The sequence below is a fragment of the Pavona decussata genome, unplaced genomic scaffold (assembly GCF_977016875.1).
Source record: "Pavona decussata unplaced genomic scaffold, jaPavDecu1.1 SCAFFOLD_391, whole genome shotgun sequence".
NCBI classification, from domain to species: domain Eukaryota; kingdom Metazoa; phylum Cnidaria; class Anthozoa; order Scleractinia; family Agariciidae; genus Pavona; species Pavona decussata.
Window position 1 is genome coordinate 903,621 of NW_028145763.1, and position 16,949 is coordinate 920,569.

Below are 16,949 nucleotides of genomic sequence, written 5' to 3' on the forward strand. Positions count from 1 at the left end.
TGTGAGCCGTCTTCTCCCCTAACCCATGGGGGAGGGGGAGGGGGTTAATCCTGCGGGTTTGGGGGAGGAGACGGCTCACATTTTAGACTAGTTTCAGAGATGCCAACAGAAATATTGCTACTTGCAAAAGTAATTTATTTGCCTGCAATTCAACATGTTTAACTTCTACCCACTAACTCTACTTAATTCTCAACACATTAAAATTAAAATAGGATTGTAAATTAGCGAGGAAAGACAGCGAGTAGAGTCCAAACCATCTACAAAAAAGATTGAGCAATACAAAAATCACAAGACTATCTGGTGACATTAAATAAATAAATAGAAAGTTCATTGGGCATTATTCAGTATTCAACACATCGTAACACTGTCTAAATATGGCAAGCATGGTGCACGCGATATTCGTCATCCGTACACAACAGATATCCTGCGATATACGTAATTTTGTGTGTCGGGGAGAAAAATAGCAAAGTAAAGATCGTTTCCAGCTTTACTGCAGCAATAAAACTGTACTTTGTTATTAGAATAATAATTACTGAAGAACAACATGGATACGAATAAATGAAATTAAAATGAAAGTGATAGATTGACATAATTGACTTGTTTAACATGTTTCGGATGACCTACTGTAAAAACAGTTATACCGCTCAATCTTGCGGAATATCCCCTGATTTTAGCCAACTCGGCCTATGGCCTCGTCGCCTAAGTATCAGGCGATGTTCCGCGGCGCGATTTCGCAGGATAACTGTTAAATATAGTCACGAGTTTGATCGGAAAAGTTATTAACCTCGACTTCATTTAGGGGTATAAGAAGTGGACATCCTCGTGCTCGTCCTATTTGTCTTTGTTAGTGAATTTTCGTAGCAACAGAAAAGATACTGGACGTTTAAAAAAAGTACGACAAATTCAAGTTTGGAAGAAATGTTTCGGAAAAAACTATGAAATTATTGTATAATACGAAGGTGATTTGAAAGTACGAGCACGATTAGCCCTGAATTGCACGACACGAAGTCCTATTACCAATTATAATGTTGTCAACAACAAAATGCGAGAAACTCAGTAATAGAATATTTAATGCAGGTACAAACTTGGTATAATTATGCATCAGCTTACAGCTCAACATTCCAAAGCAAAAACATAGCTTACATGAGTTCAGTGAGTGCAGCTCGCTCACGTTACAGTGACAACTCTATTCTTTAGATAGGATTTGAACAGTAAACAAAGCTAAAGACATCTTTTGCTGTTAAATATGAGCACGACTCGGTACATGTAGCTGCTTGAACAGTCTGAGTCCATCAAGTGATGCTCAAACAGTAGCTATAAGGCAAGCTGTTCTGGTTTGTGCCACCGACAACAATTGAAGAGCTCGGTGCATTACCGACTTATGGTGTATTTCAGATCACTTTGTTGTTTTAGCTCAGTCAGATTCACCGGAGTTTTTGCATGTGGCCTTGAATTCCTTCAGGAAACGTTGCTCCAATGCTTTATCCGCTGCCTTGCGCCTTATTTGCAGTAAGAAGCTATGGTTATGGACAAAAAGTTCGTTTTCATCACAAAACGAAGTGCGAAGCAGCGGATAAAATACTGGAGCAACGTTTCCTGGAGGAATTCAAGTCCACATGTAAGAACTCTGGCAAATCTAAGCTAAAACAACAAAAAGCGATTCGAATGAATGTAAATATATGAAAAATATATTTTGAACTGCGGATGAACGATCAAATGGAAGAAAGATCCTTTCTTTTCGCAACTGCTTATAAATAAGTTGCGTACTAACTGCGAGGATCTTTGTTCCATTTTATCTTTCCTCCGCAGTTCAAAATGTATGATTCATATATTAGCATTCATTTATTCATCCTTTACAGGTATATTACGGACTCCGATTTGACCAGCTCCCAGTTGGCTTGATAGCTCTGTTGGTAGAGCACTGCACCGGCATCGCAGAGCACCCAGTCTAGTACTCAAAATATTAAAATCTGATTCCAAGACGTTCCTCATTTTGTGGAGCCACTCCAAGAATATGAAAAGATTTCTCAAAAATGCTTAAATTGATCAAAAAGCTTTAAATTACTAGCCATTTCTGATAGGCTGTCCCATACCCCTGTTAAATGTTTGCTAATGTACAGGGCAGCTACAAGTGCTTGCTACTGAGTGTTGCTAATAAATGACTCCGAGTTGCCATTTACTTGGTAAGTTACATTTACATATTTTTAACCAAACTATTCAGATTTACACTTCGTTAGTTATTTGTTTGTTTGTTTGTAGCTGTGATAACTTTTTCCCAACCTCTGTTGAGTCCATGATGATAACTTTCAAGCTGAAAGAAAAGTTTATGAATTCTTTCAGTTTTAGGCAGTGTTTGGTACAGTCGCACTCTAATAGCTCACGTTGGAGTGACATTTTGGGGTGCAATAAAATTATTTGAAGGGGTGGGGGGGGGGTTGTTTCTTTCCAAAATTGGGCTATTTCTCTTGCAACTGGCTCGCAATAGCTCAGTTTGCTTCTAGCACTGCTGTAGTTGCAATCTTTATGTTGCAATAACATAGTGCTGGGCATTTTTTTGTGCATAAGGACACAAGTGATGCATGTGTGTGAATGAAGTATAAACCAATCAGTTTCGGAGAAAAAAAGGTACAAAATGTAGTCTGGATCAGACGGTCATCAAAGTGCACGCTAGCCACGGGTTAGCTCACTGCGCCTTTCAATAGCTTGCGGACTCTGTAGTTCAAGATTAAACCAACCGTTGTGTTTTCCACTGCCGCCAAACAGCTCAGCGGACCTCTTAGAAAACTAAGATTTTGACTTAGTGGGTTTGAAAAGCTCACATTCAAACGCTGCGATTGGCGGATTTCGATCCACTTCTTTGTTTTCTGTATTTTTGCGGTCAGTCAGTTGTCGCCATGATTGATGGCAGTAAAACACGCAAATCGTTGGTTTGGTTTTGAAGTTCAGAGTTCGCCGCATGATAATGAAAGATGCAATAATCGTGCTTTGAATGCTGGGCCCAGTCTACTGCACTTATTCTTTCTCACCTGCCCCAGCAGCTGTTGATACACAGTGTGTAGTTTGTCCATGTCTTCTTCGTGGTGCTCCATCTCTTCTTTCACCTGAGTATCATAAAAATAATTACAACAAGAAGTTGTAAATTGATCAGCTTATCATGTTAAACAGTGTTACAATGTACACTGACTTTATATATCATTACGTCTGCTTTCGTTTGTAAGAAATACTAATCGCCTTTTGGAATCAGGACTGTTCATATTGTAATTGAAGGGCTTCCCGCAAAGGGGGCGTATATCACTTTTTGATGAATTTTTCTCGCTATAAATTCTTTACATACGAACTTTTTCTGACATGAAGAATGTCGTTCTGTGATGTTTACTTTTTATTTTTTTTTTTCTCCCGCTGTTTTTTACTTCGTTTTCGAGAAAAACGGGGCCATAAAATCGAGTCGGCGCAAATAAAAAAAGCGAAAAAAAAAAAAAAGAAAGAAAAATCACAGAAGGACATTCTTCATGTCAGATCAAGTCCGTATGTAAAGATTGAGCTAGATCCTGCGAAAAAATTCCAAATTTTACCCTAAAAAGCGATAAAGGCCCCTTTCGCGGGAAGCCCTTTGATTATTAATAATTTAGCTGAAGGGCACGATATTAGTCGCACTAGATGGGCCCCTCCCTTTTCCGTAATACTTTTTATCAATGTTAAATCTATAATGTATAAAATTAAATGATGTATTAAAATAAAATGAAAGGGGAATTTGGAGAATCCTTGTCCGTCTTTTACATGTAATTTCACACACCTGTAATCCTTTAAACTATTTCTAACTCTACCATGTTTGTATCAGGTAATTGCTTTAGGTAGCATAAAAAACTTGGAGTTCTGGACGTCGTGTGGTGATTGTCAGATCTGAAGGCCGGTAGTTTGAGCCTCTTGTGTCATTAAAAACAACTTTAAAATAATTTAAGAAAAATACAATTATGTGAATTAAAAATAATGATCTAGCAAGGTATACCATCATTGACAGGCTGTTCAGCTGGTTGTTACATTGTTCCAGGTAACTTTCCTTCTCTGCTATCTTTTTTTCAAGAAGTACTTGTTCCCTTAACGAAAGAAAAATTATTTTGAAATAAGACCGACATAAATCCAGTTGACTTCTTATTTATTAATGGCCGTTTTAACACTAGAGGACGCGACAAACTATCTTCCGTTGTGCGTCGTCCAAGACGTACAAAAATGAAGATAGTTCGTCAGACGCATAATACGTCTTGTGACCGCCTTAAGACTAGAGACTCAGGCGCATTACCAGACCAACAACGAATGTTTGCCCAAGTTCGTCCAGACGGATTATGCGTCCTCTGGTGTAAAAACGGCCAATGTATAAACTACATGTATCATACCAAAATGTGACATCACAAAAATTTGAATTTTTGAAAAAATGAGAATGATGTATTATTCTAGAAAGTGACACAGGCATACTCGGAAAAAAATCCGAGTGCTCCTATCAGGAGTCGAACCCAAGACCTTCCGATTACTAGTTCGATGCTCTACTGCTGAGCTACAGGAGACTCGTGGGGGCTAAGGCCATTAAACAAGGTTTATGGGACAAACATCCTGCATACTGCCAGGATTGGAATGTCAATGTGTGGCATATGCGCAATGGAAATGTTTGAAAATTTTTTGAATAATGTTTGAGCAGAGCATGATGAAAAAGGCCAACTTACCAAAAATCACCTTCTAGTACATTTTTTTTTGGGGGGGGGGGGGGGGGGAGGGGAGATATTGGCACTGCCATGCCCCCGAGGACTCCATACTTAGCCTCAGAACCAGTTCTAAACATTCCTCAGTTTTGACTTAAATTTTTTCTTTATCACTGGCTTAAAATCAACTTTTGAGCGAGATGAAAAAATTCAGTTAATTTTTAATCGGGGATTAGCATTAATTGGGTTTTGAACAACCAGGACCTGAACTCTAATTTGGTGAACGCAGCACATACAATAATATTATAGCATTGCTGGGAGATCAAGGAAGAAGTAGAAAGACAAACCTTTGTAACTGGCCGCTGGCATCATGTGTGGCAGCAACCTTTTTATCGTGTTGTCGCATTAGTCGTGAAAGTTTCTCCTGCTTTGATGCTTGCTGTCGGCGTAGTTGCTAAAAATGCCCCAATTTTAACAAGCTCAGTTTTCAATTCTTGATGAGTATTAAGACTGCAGTTACACTGGAGGTTGTATTTTGATAAACATACGCATACATATACATACAGTTAAGCTCTGTTACCAAATTGGAACATACTAAAATTGGAACACACTTCAGCATCGAAGAGAATACCTATGGCTATCTGTGGTGGAATGTTACAAGACAGTGTTTGGTCTAAATGGCCTTGACTTTGACGACTATTTCGGGTTTTGTAGAAGTAAAAATACTAGAGCCAACCATCCATACAAAATACAAACTAAATTAGCCAAAGTTAACTCCTTTAAGTACTCCTTCGTCGTGAGAATCGTCAAGGACTGGAACAGTTTGCCAAACCATCTTTTTACGGACGAAATTAACGTTAACAAATTTAAAAAAGGCGGATGAAGATTTATTGACAAAGAAGCTCATATTGAATTGTATATATTTTCTTTTTAAATATGATTCTTACTAACCATTTTGTACTTGCACCAGTGATTTTTATCCGCGTTTTTTGTAATTTTTAAATATTTTTAAAAAGTTCAGTTAGGGGACCTTTTATAGGGATAACCTCGCGGTCCTCCTTTTCAAATACTGTATGTATCGTGTATCATGTTTGAATAAAGTATTATATTTATTATATTATTATGATAAATAATTATTAATGCACCACCAGTACTTTTATCTGGGGCCCTGGCTACTCTTAAATGTATTTGTTTTAAGGTGGCTGGCATTGGTTTCCAACATTACCCAGCACTTAAACTTTGACGGATCAATACTACACATACCATTCTTAATCAGTTGATACAATTCAATAGACCCTTATCACTTGGCGGCCATGTTGAGTCTCGGGGGAATAAAAAGCTTTGTTTTCGCATGGCAAACCCCGGCCAGATGGAATTCACTGCAAGACTTGCCGTGCAAAAACAAAGCTTTTTATTCCCCCCCCTCCCCCGAGACTCAACATGACCGCCGTGTGATAATGGTCTATGGTATCTGAAAACAAATGCCTAATTATCAGTGAACAAGTTTTCTCAACTTTATAGGTAACCATAGCAACAATATACATGTAACCTGTTAAAGAGCCCTGAATTTAGCTTTAGGTGATTATAACTCAAGAACGAGCATGGTGACAGCTATTTTTTTACTGTCTACTTAATTGTTATTACATGTATATTGTACTGTACTCAGTACAATGAAATTAAGTCGCATGTACCTCTATCTTGGCAGTCAGGTCTCTAAGCACCTCTTTTTGGGTGACAATTTTGTCTTGAAAGTCTTCAAGCTTAGCAGTCTCCTCTCTGCAGAACAAAAGTTAGACAAGCATAAACATTTACGGTCGAATTAAAATGGAGTCATTCTAATTCAATACACACAAAGTCTTGACTTACTAGCCATACTGCTGTTCACATATGTGTGCAGCATGTATTGCTTGGTATAACCAGTTCAATAGCATTGTTATTATTAATATTACACGCATTATTATTGTTTTGACTACAATCATATTATGTATGTTACCGCAATTTATCCATGTCAAGACCTATTCCTGTGATCATTTTCAATGCTGTCTGGGCATCCTATCAAACCAAAGGATTATATTCAGAAAATGCATGTGCAATATTAAGTAATAAACATATTATAATTGCATGTTGTCCTTAAGTAGATGTAGTAACTCTAAGGTAAACTTGTACAATGATAATTTTTATTGTAATATAATTTATTGTAGTTTGCATGATACTGTACAATAAGTTATTAAAATGACCCAGAATTAGACAAAAAAATTAATTATGCTTCAGATCCCTCTCCAATTTGGGTAATTTTTTCTCTTTCAAGGTTGCTGCCTAACAAGAGCCTGGTAACCTGGATGCCCAAGAATGTCATGTGTAGGGCTCCTAATGTCTTGGCTTTTGGCCTTGTGGGCCTCTTGAAATTCTTCTCAGGCAATAGCCTTGTCTTTTACATTACAGGGGTGTATTGTGTTGTGTATGCATGGGAAATAAAATACATGTAATATGTGTAGCAAATGCCCCACATGTATGTTAACATTGACAAGTGCATTAGTTTACTGAGGACTACAGGCTGCAAGTAAACACTGAAAAAAGGATGGGGTAGAAGAGGCCGGTACACTGTTCAACACACCTCAGTAAACTGTAAACTGCTCTCCTGTTGAGTGCAAATCTCCTGTAGCCTTGCACTTCTCTCATCTCTGGCCTCCCTTACAGACTGCACAGCACTAGTTAGGCGAGCCAGTTCCTAACATAACAAAAGCATGAAAAAAGTAAAACAGTTATATAAATTACATTGAATTGTATGTGTAGTACCTGCAGCTGTAACAATCAGTCTGTACAATAGGAAAATATTGTAATAATCATTTTTAATCTTTGCATGTACATAGAATTGTAATAACAGACAATTTACATGTACAGTCAAACCTGTATATAACGGCCCTGTATTAAGCGGCCACCCTCTATTAAGCGGCCAGTTTTTAAAGTCCTTATTGTTTGCTCATACAAACGCTGTATTTGTTACCTGTATTAGGTGGCCACCTCAATTAAGCGGCCGCGGCCACACTGTAGCAGTCCTATGTTTGTCTTTCTTTGTTACTTTTACCTGTATTAAGCGGCCACCCTTGAATGGAAACTAAGCCATATGTTATTTTATGCGGTATTTTATTGTGTTTAAAATGCGATCCAGCTAGCATCGCTATAAAGAAATAACATATTGTACAAAGCTACAGTAAACTGATACTCGGCCGTTTAATATAGTTAACACTTTTCAGATGTCCGCAATGTGCTGAAGTACAGTACCATATCACGAACGCTAAAAAAAAGTTTGTGTTGAATAGGCTTCACTCTTTAGCAAGAAATTCCTCTTTAATTAACCTGTTCTTCAGCCATGTGACATTGAACATTGGGCGTAACAACTATGAAATGATGAAATGAGATATTTTGTTGTGAAATGTAAGTCATAGAAATAGAGCACTGTATACCGTAGGAAAGTATTTAATAAGAAGATATCCAGCGCTAAAAGAAAATTTACAGGGAGCATCGCTCTATTCATAGAGAAAAGGGTGTTCTCTGAAAGACGTACATGTACCTGTGAGGGCAAAACTTTCATTTAGGCTAAACACGTACATGCGAGTTGCGCAGGCCTGTCAACCCTGTTATTGCCGTGACAATTTATTGTATAGTACTTTTACACAATGTTACATTTATTATACCGTTAAGTTACAAGTTGGCACTGAACTTTGTTTAAAGTATTGATCACTTGAAAGAGTGTTGATTGTCCTATTGTTTCCTTGCATGAAGTGTTTTTGTGTGATACGCCATTAAAATTGACATTAGACCACGCCCAGTGAGTATTTTTAGTGATCCTGTATTAAGCGGCCACCTGTATTAAGCGGCCAGTTACTCAAGTCCCGAGGGTGGCCGTTATATACAGGTTCGACTGTACTATAATTTTTGTTGTTGAACCTTTTAAATTCTACTGTCAACATGTAAAAATCCTCCTAAAATCCTTATACCCACCCAATACTTCCTATGGTACAACTGTTCTTACTGAGTGAAATTAAGCCCTATTATTTTAAACTCTTCATGTCATGTTGGTTTTGGTTCCCTCGCGTCTCCTCGCGGTGTTCATTGCTCAGTCATGTCGCTCAAAAAAGTCAACTTGCTGCAAGTCTTGAAGTACTGGTGAACTCCAAAAAAAAAAAAAAAGAAATTAAATATTTACATTGCCTCATTGCTTACCCCTTTGAATCTGTCAGGTGATTGCACAATCTTGGACTTTAGACTATCACAGTCTTGCTTGAGCCCAGCTAAATTGGCTTTTGTCTCTGCCTGAAAACAACGGGTTCAAAATCAACAGAGTAATTTGGCCATGGTAAAGAGATTTGTTGTGCTGACATTTAGAGCATTATCCATATGTCAGAACGAATCTGGCACACAAAGAGACTATTGGGAAAAGAGGCAGATTGAAGATCAAAGCCATCAGGAAATTGAAAAAAAATTAATCACCTTTTTGGAACTGAGTTCTGCATTAGAGGTTTTCAGTTGTTGGATGTGTTTCATTTCTGCAGCCTAAAATAGATAGACAAAGAAAAAAAGTACAAGCAACATTTGAAAAAGTCCATTACATGTACAATTATACACGTGTATAAAACAAATCACTTCAATCAAACTACATGACTGACTATACATGCGACGCTTACATATGCCATGATTGTTACCTGTTGTTTGTTAAGCTCGCTCACACTATTCTGAAGTTCCTGCACTTCATCTTCAAGCTGGAAAATAATATAATTGTATGAAAAAAAATGACAACCAGAATAATAATTTACTGACCATGATGTACAGTAAAATTTATTTAAATCTGTCAGACAGGTACTATTTAAATCATACTCACTGTAGTCAAGTGGTTTGCAAATTGTACACAATTAAGTAAAAAACAAAACAAAACAAAACACACACACAGGGCTGTCATATTGATTTGGAGAAGCTCAAACTCCACATGACAAGGAAACTACTTTAAGCCAGTCATACAGAGTACACGAACGAAAAAACTTCTACCATTAAAATTGCTGTCTTTTAATCTTTTTTTTTTCCGAACTCTAAGAAGCCAAGTGGAGGATGGGTGGAGCCTCCAGGGGGCCTACACTGTAACCAGCCAACCCCTAGAAAGTAACATGCTCCCATGGCTGGCAATCCCTGCAGCCCAACCCAGTGTTTAACTGTATTTTAATAAAGAGTTAACACTAAGTCAAGTGTAATGAAGAATCTGACCAAGTCCAAGAAACATTTGTTAGAAGTCTTAAACAATGATTGTTGCACTCATTTGCATGTGCAATTGTCAAACCAATGGCCCAGTTAGCTTGTAAACTACAGGTGTAAAAGTTTTATTAAATTGACCCCTAATCTGTCGACTACTACATGTAAATAAATAATAATGCTGCACACCTCAAGATGCCTCCTGTTTGTGACAAGAACTTGGCTGATTAATTTGTTTCAGGAATCAACTACATGTTCGCATCATGATTATATTCCTTTAACAACTACAATTTATTGCTACAGGAATCCATCTCTTACATGTACATATTTACCTGTACATTGACAGTACATAAAAATATTGCTGAAAATACACAATTTATATGTAGCAATGTCATTACTAATACCTTCTGAACTTGCTGATCCTCCTCGGCTCTTTTTGCTCTAATAATAAAAGAAACACAATGATCATGGCTATTATACTTGTAATTTTGTCTAACACAGTTATTGTCAGTAGTAGTCCAGTCCTGGCCCTTCTAATCTTTGTCAGGCAACTGAACACTTTTCAAATGGAAGTTAGACAGTAGGAGTGCAGAATACAAATTGTACTGGTAGTTAAACATGAAAATTAATGTTTCATAATGATAAGCCTGAAATCCTTGAATGATGAGCAAGTTTATGTCTCAATGGCCTGCAGGCATTTAATAAACAATGCTCATGGTGAGATTCTGTCACAAAAACATGTCACATTTCAAACTTTCGTGTTACATCAACAAAAAAATATCACTCGTGCTAAGCTGTCTTACATGTAAGTTCCTTAACACTATGTTTTATATACATGTACATTATTTTGTACATGTGTATAACCCAACGTTTTAACAATGCATTCTCTCAAGAGAATAATGAAGATCTGCGGAGCATCAACAAAACCAAAATGAAAGCTCACAGAAAGAACCACAGGAATGTGCTGACGTCACATCAATCACAAAATCAACAACATACATGTACAATCATGTAGACTTTTTTTAATAATAGACATCTTACTTAAGTTCCAGTATTTTTTTGCTAAGTTCTTTATTTCTGGCCATTAACATTTCCCTTTGTTGAACAGCTTTATCCTAAAAAATGCAAAAAAAAAAAAAAAAAATACAGTTGTTAAAAGAAATTAAAGTTTCCAACAAATGAGAGACAAACCAGATAAGAGTTGGACTGGGATAGTCACCGAGGTTCTGGAAAAAGTGAGCCTGAGGTAGGGTAGGGACTTTTGGTCAATGCAGCTGAACTTAGTCTTGTTTAGGATAAGGGTTTCAGAGTCCTAGTGGCACACCTCCATCCAAACTTTTTTAGAGTACCCCCCAGGCATTCCTACAGTACATGGTTACATTAGTACATGTATTGATTGTTTATAGGTTCTAGGTAAGAAAAAGAACCGCAAATGGGTGCTTACCACTTCAGAAATTGCATTGTCATAAACATGTTCTCTGGAACCTTTAAATTTGGTGAAGTTGACAATAGCACTATAAAACAAAACATAATAAAATACACAAGTCACGTACATCTACATACATCTACATGTATACTGAATGCAGAAATAATTTAAGTTTTGATTGTGAATTATTATACATAAAATTAATACTAACCCTTTAACCCCTAACAGAGATCAGTATCAAATTTCTCCTTGTAATATCAATGCCTATTCAACCCTGATCATTATCACATGCAGTCACTCTGATAATGATACACACTGAATAGGACTCCAATAATTGGTGGCTTAAGTCATACAATCAGTACACTGTATAATACATACAGTAATTTGTGCAAAACTACATGTATTAATCATGGTACATGTAGGGACAGTGCACACAAGAGCAAAACTGTGGGAGTGGGGTGGTGGATACTCTGCACTCCTGGCTGTACATGCCCTACGGGATGCTTTCACAGTCCACAATCTCACAAACCTAATGGATACTATAGAGATGGTTTCATGTGAGAATAAAACTGTACCTGAGGCAATGGAGAGTTCTCTTCGGTTCTGAAAGTAAAGGATTAGACATCAAAATTTAAATACATGTACATGTACCAGCATTAGTTTATACTCTACACTGTACACTGTCTAATACAGTAACTTTAACTGATTATGCTCTGAGCAAAACAGACAAAGGGAAACTTGTACCATAAGTAAAGAATACATTTGTACCATACTACTAAAAGTCATACAGTGTACATGTGGGTTCAACTCCTTCTGTGAGAAATCGGTTTTTCTTTTTCCAGGTACAGTATGCCTATGGCACTAACTGAAAAAAATACCTCTACCACTGTATCATTCATTCACAGAAAACACAAGAACACCTTTCATCCACACATAATTTTATGTGAATATTAAAAATTATTGATCTTGGTTTAACTTACTTGGTGTAACAAGGTCAAAGATGCTAAAATTTTCCACTCCACAAGCAAACATAACTCTTTGCCTAAAAATGTTCAAGGTAAAGAGGTCAGAACAAAATAGCTTTACAAACAAAATGGCTTTACAGATTGTCATGTACATGTATATGTATTGACTGAGACTCCCAAAGGTATCAGTGTAGTCCAGATCCATCAGCCATTATATTTTTATACTGTGTACAGTGTCATTCCACAAGACATGTTACATACAGGTACTCTATGCTGTTCTAGCCTGGAAATGTGCAGTTATTATGTATCTATTATGAAAGGCGTTTGTAGAATGTACATTCACTGTACATCCCTTGCAGCCAGAGGTAAGACAGAATGCAGACTTTATAAATAATTATTATTTATAAAGTTATTGAGGGTTGCCATTGGACAACATCACAAAAAACTAAAACTGGAGACAGATTCACCATGGCCAAGTACATTAATTTGTGCAAGCACGCTGAATGATTAATTTAGGCAGTTGGATAATGTATGAGCTGTAACACTTGAACACTACCTTAACATTTAAATGTGCCATAATCTACAAAATTAATAAAAGGATAACCATCACTCACAAAGCTAGAGCCAGAATAACTAGTGGAGCACTCTCTTCATGAAGCTCTGGGTGTTCAAAGCTGTCCATGAACTTGAATTGTGGCTGTGTGGTGAAGAATAGTACTGAACGTAAGGTGTGCCAATGGCAGATTTTGTTTTTAATATATTATACATGATTTTCAGAACCAGGTGGCTACCTAACTGGGCTATTATTTTCAGTTAAAACAAGTCATTGTGAGAAACGTCTACCCAGTTTCCACCTTCAATAGGATACATGTAGCTAAAACCCTGAAAATAATAATTCCAAGTAAAAGGCATCATCATTCACCTATCCAACATTACACACAATCACTGTACAATTTACATGTAACGCCCAAATCAACTGAATGTTCATGTATCTACAGGCGTACGTGTAAACACATGTACATTATGCATAATTATGCATTTACAGCATATTAATAGAGTGGGATGAACATTAAGAAAACATCATTTGTGACCTCACGAGAAATGTAAACTAACGGCTATCTGTTCGAACGGCTGTTTGACGTTCGCTTGCCATTCATCAGCCATTCATGAACAGTAAGAAGCCGTTTGAATGGCTGATGCTACCCGTTCCCAAACACTTTTCAACCATTCAAACAGCTCAGGTTATCCATTCGCACGGCTATGCTTACCCGTTCCGAAATAATAATTATTATGCAGCCACTTGAATGGTTTCACTCATCCATTCAGAAAAATTATTCAGTCATTCGAATGGCTAAACTCATTCGTTCAGAAAAGTTATTCAGCTGTTCAAACAGTTAATCAAGGCTAAAATATAAGTTATCATACAAATTCATTGTATGATTCATGAAAGATCAACATTTGTTCCACAGTTGATCTCCACACGCTTTATCTGTCTGAAACAGACGGATAGAATGTGTTTCAGGGCCTTATTAGTCATGAAAAATCCAGTGTTATCCTGATACGCAGCAATCAAATACTTACATGCATTCTACATCAATGACATCTACACGTACCTGTGTAAATTGCTCAGTAGGAACCCCAAAGCTTGACAGAACCGCAACATAAAGACGTTTCATCTGCTGAAACTAAAATCACAGAAAATCCAAGTGATGTTTTCAAGCTTCAATCATATTCTCCTAAAACAGTTTACACTATAGTAGGGATCCTTAAAATCATCACTAAATGAGTATTTAGAAAAACAAAAAAATTCTTTCTGCAGGTTGTTAAAGCTTACAATGTATTTACATGGCTAAATACCGGTACATGTTTAAATGAGCTCCATCTGTATGGCGTGTCTACACTCGAATAGTTTAAAACTGTTGCACGTCTTGGGTAAACTGCTAAATCTTACAAGAACGTTCTTCATGAGCAACAGAATTTAAAAAATCTCTCGGTTCCAGATGAACTTTATACCAAGAAATGATCTGACTTGAATTGGATAGTGGCCGATCTAGTGGCGAAGTGATCGTAAAGCATCGAAGTGAAGAAAATAATCCAGAATAAGAGATTGCCTTCATCGTATTTTAATTTGTTCTCCGTATTAAAATCGTGCAGAATTGAAGCTCAGCCTTTGTAACGTAAACATATTAGAATTCAAACTGGATCGGAGTTAGAGGCACTTTACCTGAGGTCTCAGAAGATCTTCCACGCTTAATGCAACTCCAAACATTGATTTACAATTTGCCACAGCTTCCTCGCTAGTTAAGATTGGAAATCCCGCTTTATCCAAAGCGCTAGCCATAATTATTCCCTGTGTAAAAACGATGAACAAAGCCGAACACAAAATGGCGGACTACTTCGGTTCAAATTGGTCCGCTCTTACTAAAAACGATTCTGATTGGTTGTTGGGTTCTTACGTCACCACCTGTCCCTACCCCACTGAGGTTAGTACTTGGCAACAAAAAGACGAGGTTTGGTGAAGGTGTGTATGGCGCGTTTTCAGGGTCAAAATTTAATCAAAGTGTATAGTTACCACACAAATTGAATTTTCAAATAAATTACATGATCATTTTCAGTTAATGACCTGTCTTGGCGTGCTGTCTTGCAATGGAATCGTTTCGTTGCCTCATGACTTTCAAATGTGCACTTCTTTCGGACTTCTTACTGGAGTTAAATTGAGCCATGGGTTAATTAAACGCATGCATTTACTTTTGAAATCTCTTTGCGTTCCTACCTGCGAAAGATGGATACCTGGGATACACGTACTATACAAAGGTAATCGATTAGTTGAAATGAACCAATAAGTGAAGAGGGCTTTGATCACATGGACACGTTCGCGCCATGTTTAAAATTCATTTAGTCAGTTGACGAAGTAACACGAAGTAGCGACATGTTGGAACTTTTCTGTGCAAACAAGACCACAGTGAAATGGCGAGTGGAATAAGCCTTCTTTATTAGCTTATCTGCAGGAAACAAACATATTGTTAGGAGCAGCTCAAGAAGACATTCAAACACAGGCAAAGTATCGGTAAGCCGGTTTCACAGCTCAATTTTACCTTTGCCGTATGAAGTTATGGAAGTCGGTTCAGAAAATTCGCCTTTTCCTCGCTAAACGCCTTTAGCTTTGCAAATTATCAAGCAGATACTAACGTGTAGTTTCTGTTTAAAACAGAATAGACGGCCGTGGAAGCCAGTGAAGTCAAGTCGAACCGCAGTTCACTGAAACATGCATGTCCGGACGAATTCGCGTGGTATTGAAACATCGAAACAGCCAACTGCGTTTATTCAAGCCAAGGAATTAAATCAAGGTAAATCTTTTCGTTTCTTTTTTTTCCCGAAATCAATTCAGCTTTATTATATTTACAGTCCTGTGGCCTTGAAACAGCGCTGTGTAATCTTTTGTCGTCGAAATAAAACCGGCAATATAGGTTGAACGAGCCGCGTGGGTTTAATCAGTCACCAGCATTGAAACGCTCTTCAGATAAAATTTGCAGGCGTGTATGCAATGAACCAAAGAATATCATAGAGTAAGGAAAAAAATGTATAATTGTACAAAGAACTTCTTTTTAAAGACAAAATGGCTTACCTTGCTTCATGTTCAACTAAAGTTTATTCCTTACTATTTTGTTGCGAGCCTCTATGTATTATACTTTTCATTATATACGTTTACGCTCGATTGAAAAAAAAAACTTTTCTGTACAAACTGTGAACAATGTAACCTGACGGAAAAATAGGATAATCTAACTAGCATGGGCATATTTCGTACTTCGCTCTTGTCCTAGAGAAATATGCCAATTTTAGGCCTTAAAATTCACACGTGCTTTTATTTTCTGGCAAGAATGCAAATAAGCTTACTGGTCAAACGTTTCCCAGAAAGCTGTTGGGTCATTGTTATCGTCCATGGTTCTGACTTTTTTTTAATCTAGTGTGTATCTTTACAACTTTCATGATTTTGGGAGGCCTAGAAAATTTCAATAGCTGTCCATTTCTCCTTGGCAGCACGTTTTGACAAGAAAACCTTTTTCCGTATGGCACGTGACGTCGCCGTGGCAACAAAGTTTTAAAACCCAGTTTTCCGTGGTATTTTTACTTTTCTAGTATATTTAAGCAAAACCTTATTGAGTTTAATTATTTTGTGCAAGATTTTTGCTCAGCCCCGTTCATTATATACAGTTAACGCTCGCCCGTTTTGTTAAAGGGATAGTATGAAAATGGTACGTAGTGTAGAATACATTTACAGGGCTGTTTGGAAATCCTTTCTTAATTTTGGTTCAATCAAGGTAATTTCCTTATATCGAAAAATCCAGTTAACAGGGCGAATACAATATGGTGATAACGACACTTGACCACCGTATCTAATAGAGGACACAATGAGCTATCAGTTTTCAGTAATTAAACGAGGTTTAATCATTGTAAAAGACCAAAAAACGAGCCGGAAGGGGGCGTCTAACCACCACGGTGGGGGAGTGAGTTTTGACTGTGCGACCCAGGGTTTATTACGACTGGATTAGATCGAGCTCTTATCCAAGTGGAGCAATACTTATGAAAGCCGTATTTTTCTCAATTCTCAGGTCCTTCTGTTTAGCG

General features: G+C 37.3%; 1 protein-coding gene across 1 annotated transcript; it reads right to left on the reverse strand.

The window, feature by feature from the left end:
- Positions 1–2,039: 2,039 nt before the first annotated feature.
- On the reverse strand, positions 2,040–14,724 carry LOC146451257 (uncharacterized). The gene is made up of 18 exons (XM_085099302.1): positions 14,548–14,724; positions 13,937–14,008; positions 12,938–13,020; positions 12,339–12,400; positions 11,934–11,961; positions 11,377–11,446; positions 10,974–11,047; positions 10,337–10,373; positions 9,395–9,451; positions 9,183–9,245; positions 8,916–9,005; positions 7,306–7,419; positions 6,685–6,743; positions 6,383–6,467; positions 5,039–5,145; positions 4,007–4,094; positions 3,027–3,101; positions 2,040–2,311 (listed from the first exon to the last, which is right to left on the reverse strand). The coding sequence occupies exons 1-18, from the start codon at positions 14,662–14,664 to the stop codon at positions 2,234–2,236; spliced, it is 1,359 nt and encodes a 452-aa protein (XP_084955428.1). The 5' UTR covers positions 14,665–14,724; the 3' UTR covers positions 2,040–2,233.
- Positions 14,725–16,949: the final 2,225 nt, after the last annotated feature.

What these genes read in the sequence shown, in the direction of transcription:
- LOC146451257 (XM_085099302.1), bottom strand. Translation starts at nt 14,664, where the DNA reads ATGGCTAGCGCTTTGGATAAAGCGGGATTTCCAATCTTAACTAGCGAG. An exon ending in ACAATGCAATTTCTGAAGTG is followed by an intron (nt 11,048 to 11,376) that starts GTAAGCACCCAT and finishes TGCATTTTTTAG; the next exon opens with GATAAAGCTGTTCAACAAAG. An exon ending in GCCAGCGGCCAGTTACAAAG is followed by an intron (nt 4,095 to 5,038) that starts GTTTGTCTTTCT and finishes TCTTTCGTTAAG; the next exon opens with GGAACAAGTACTTCTTGAAA.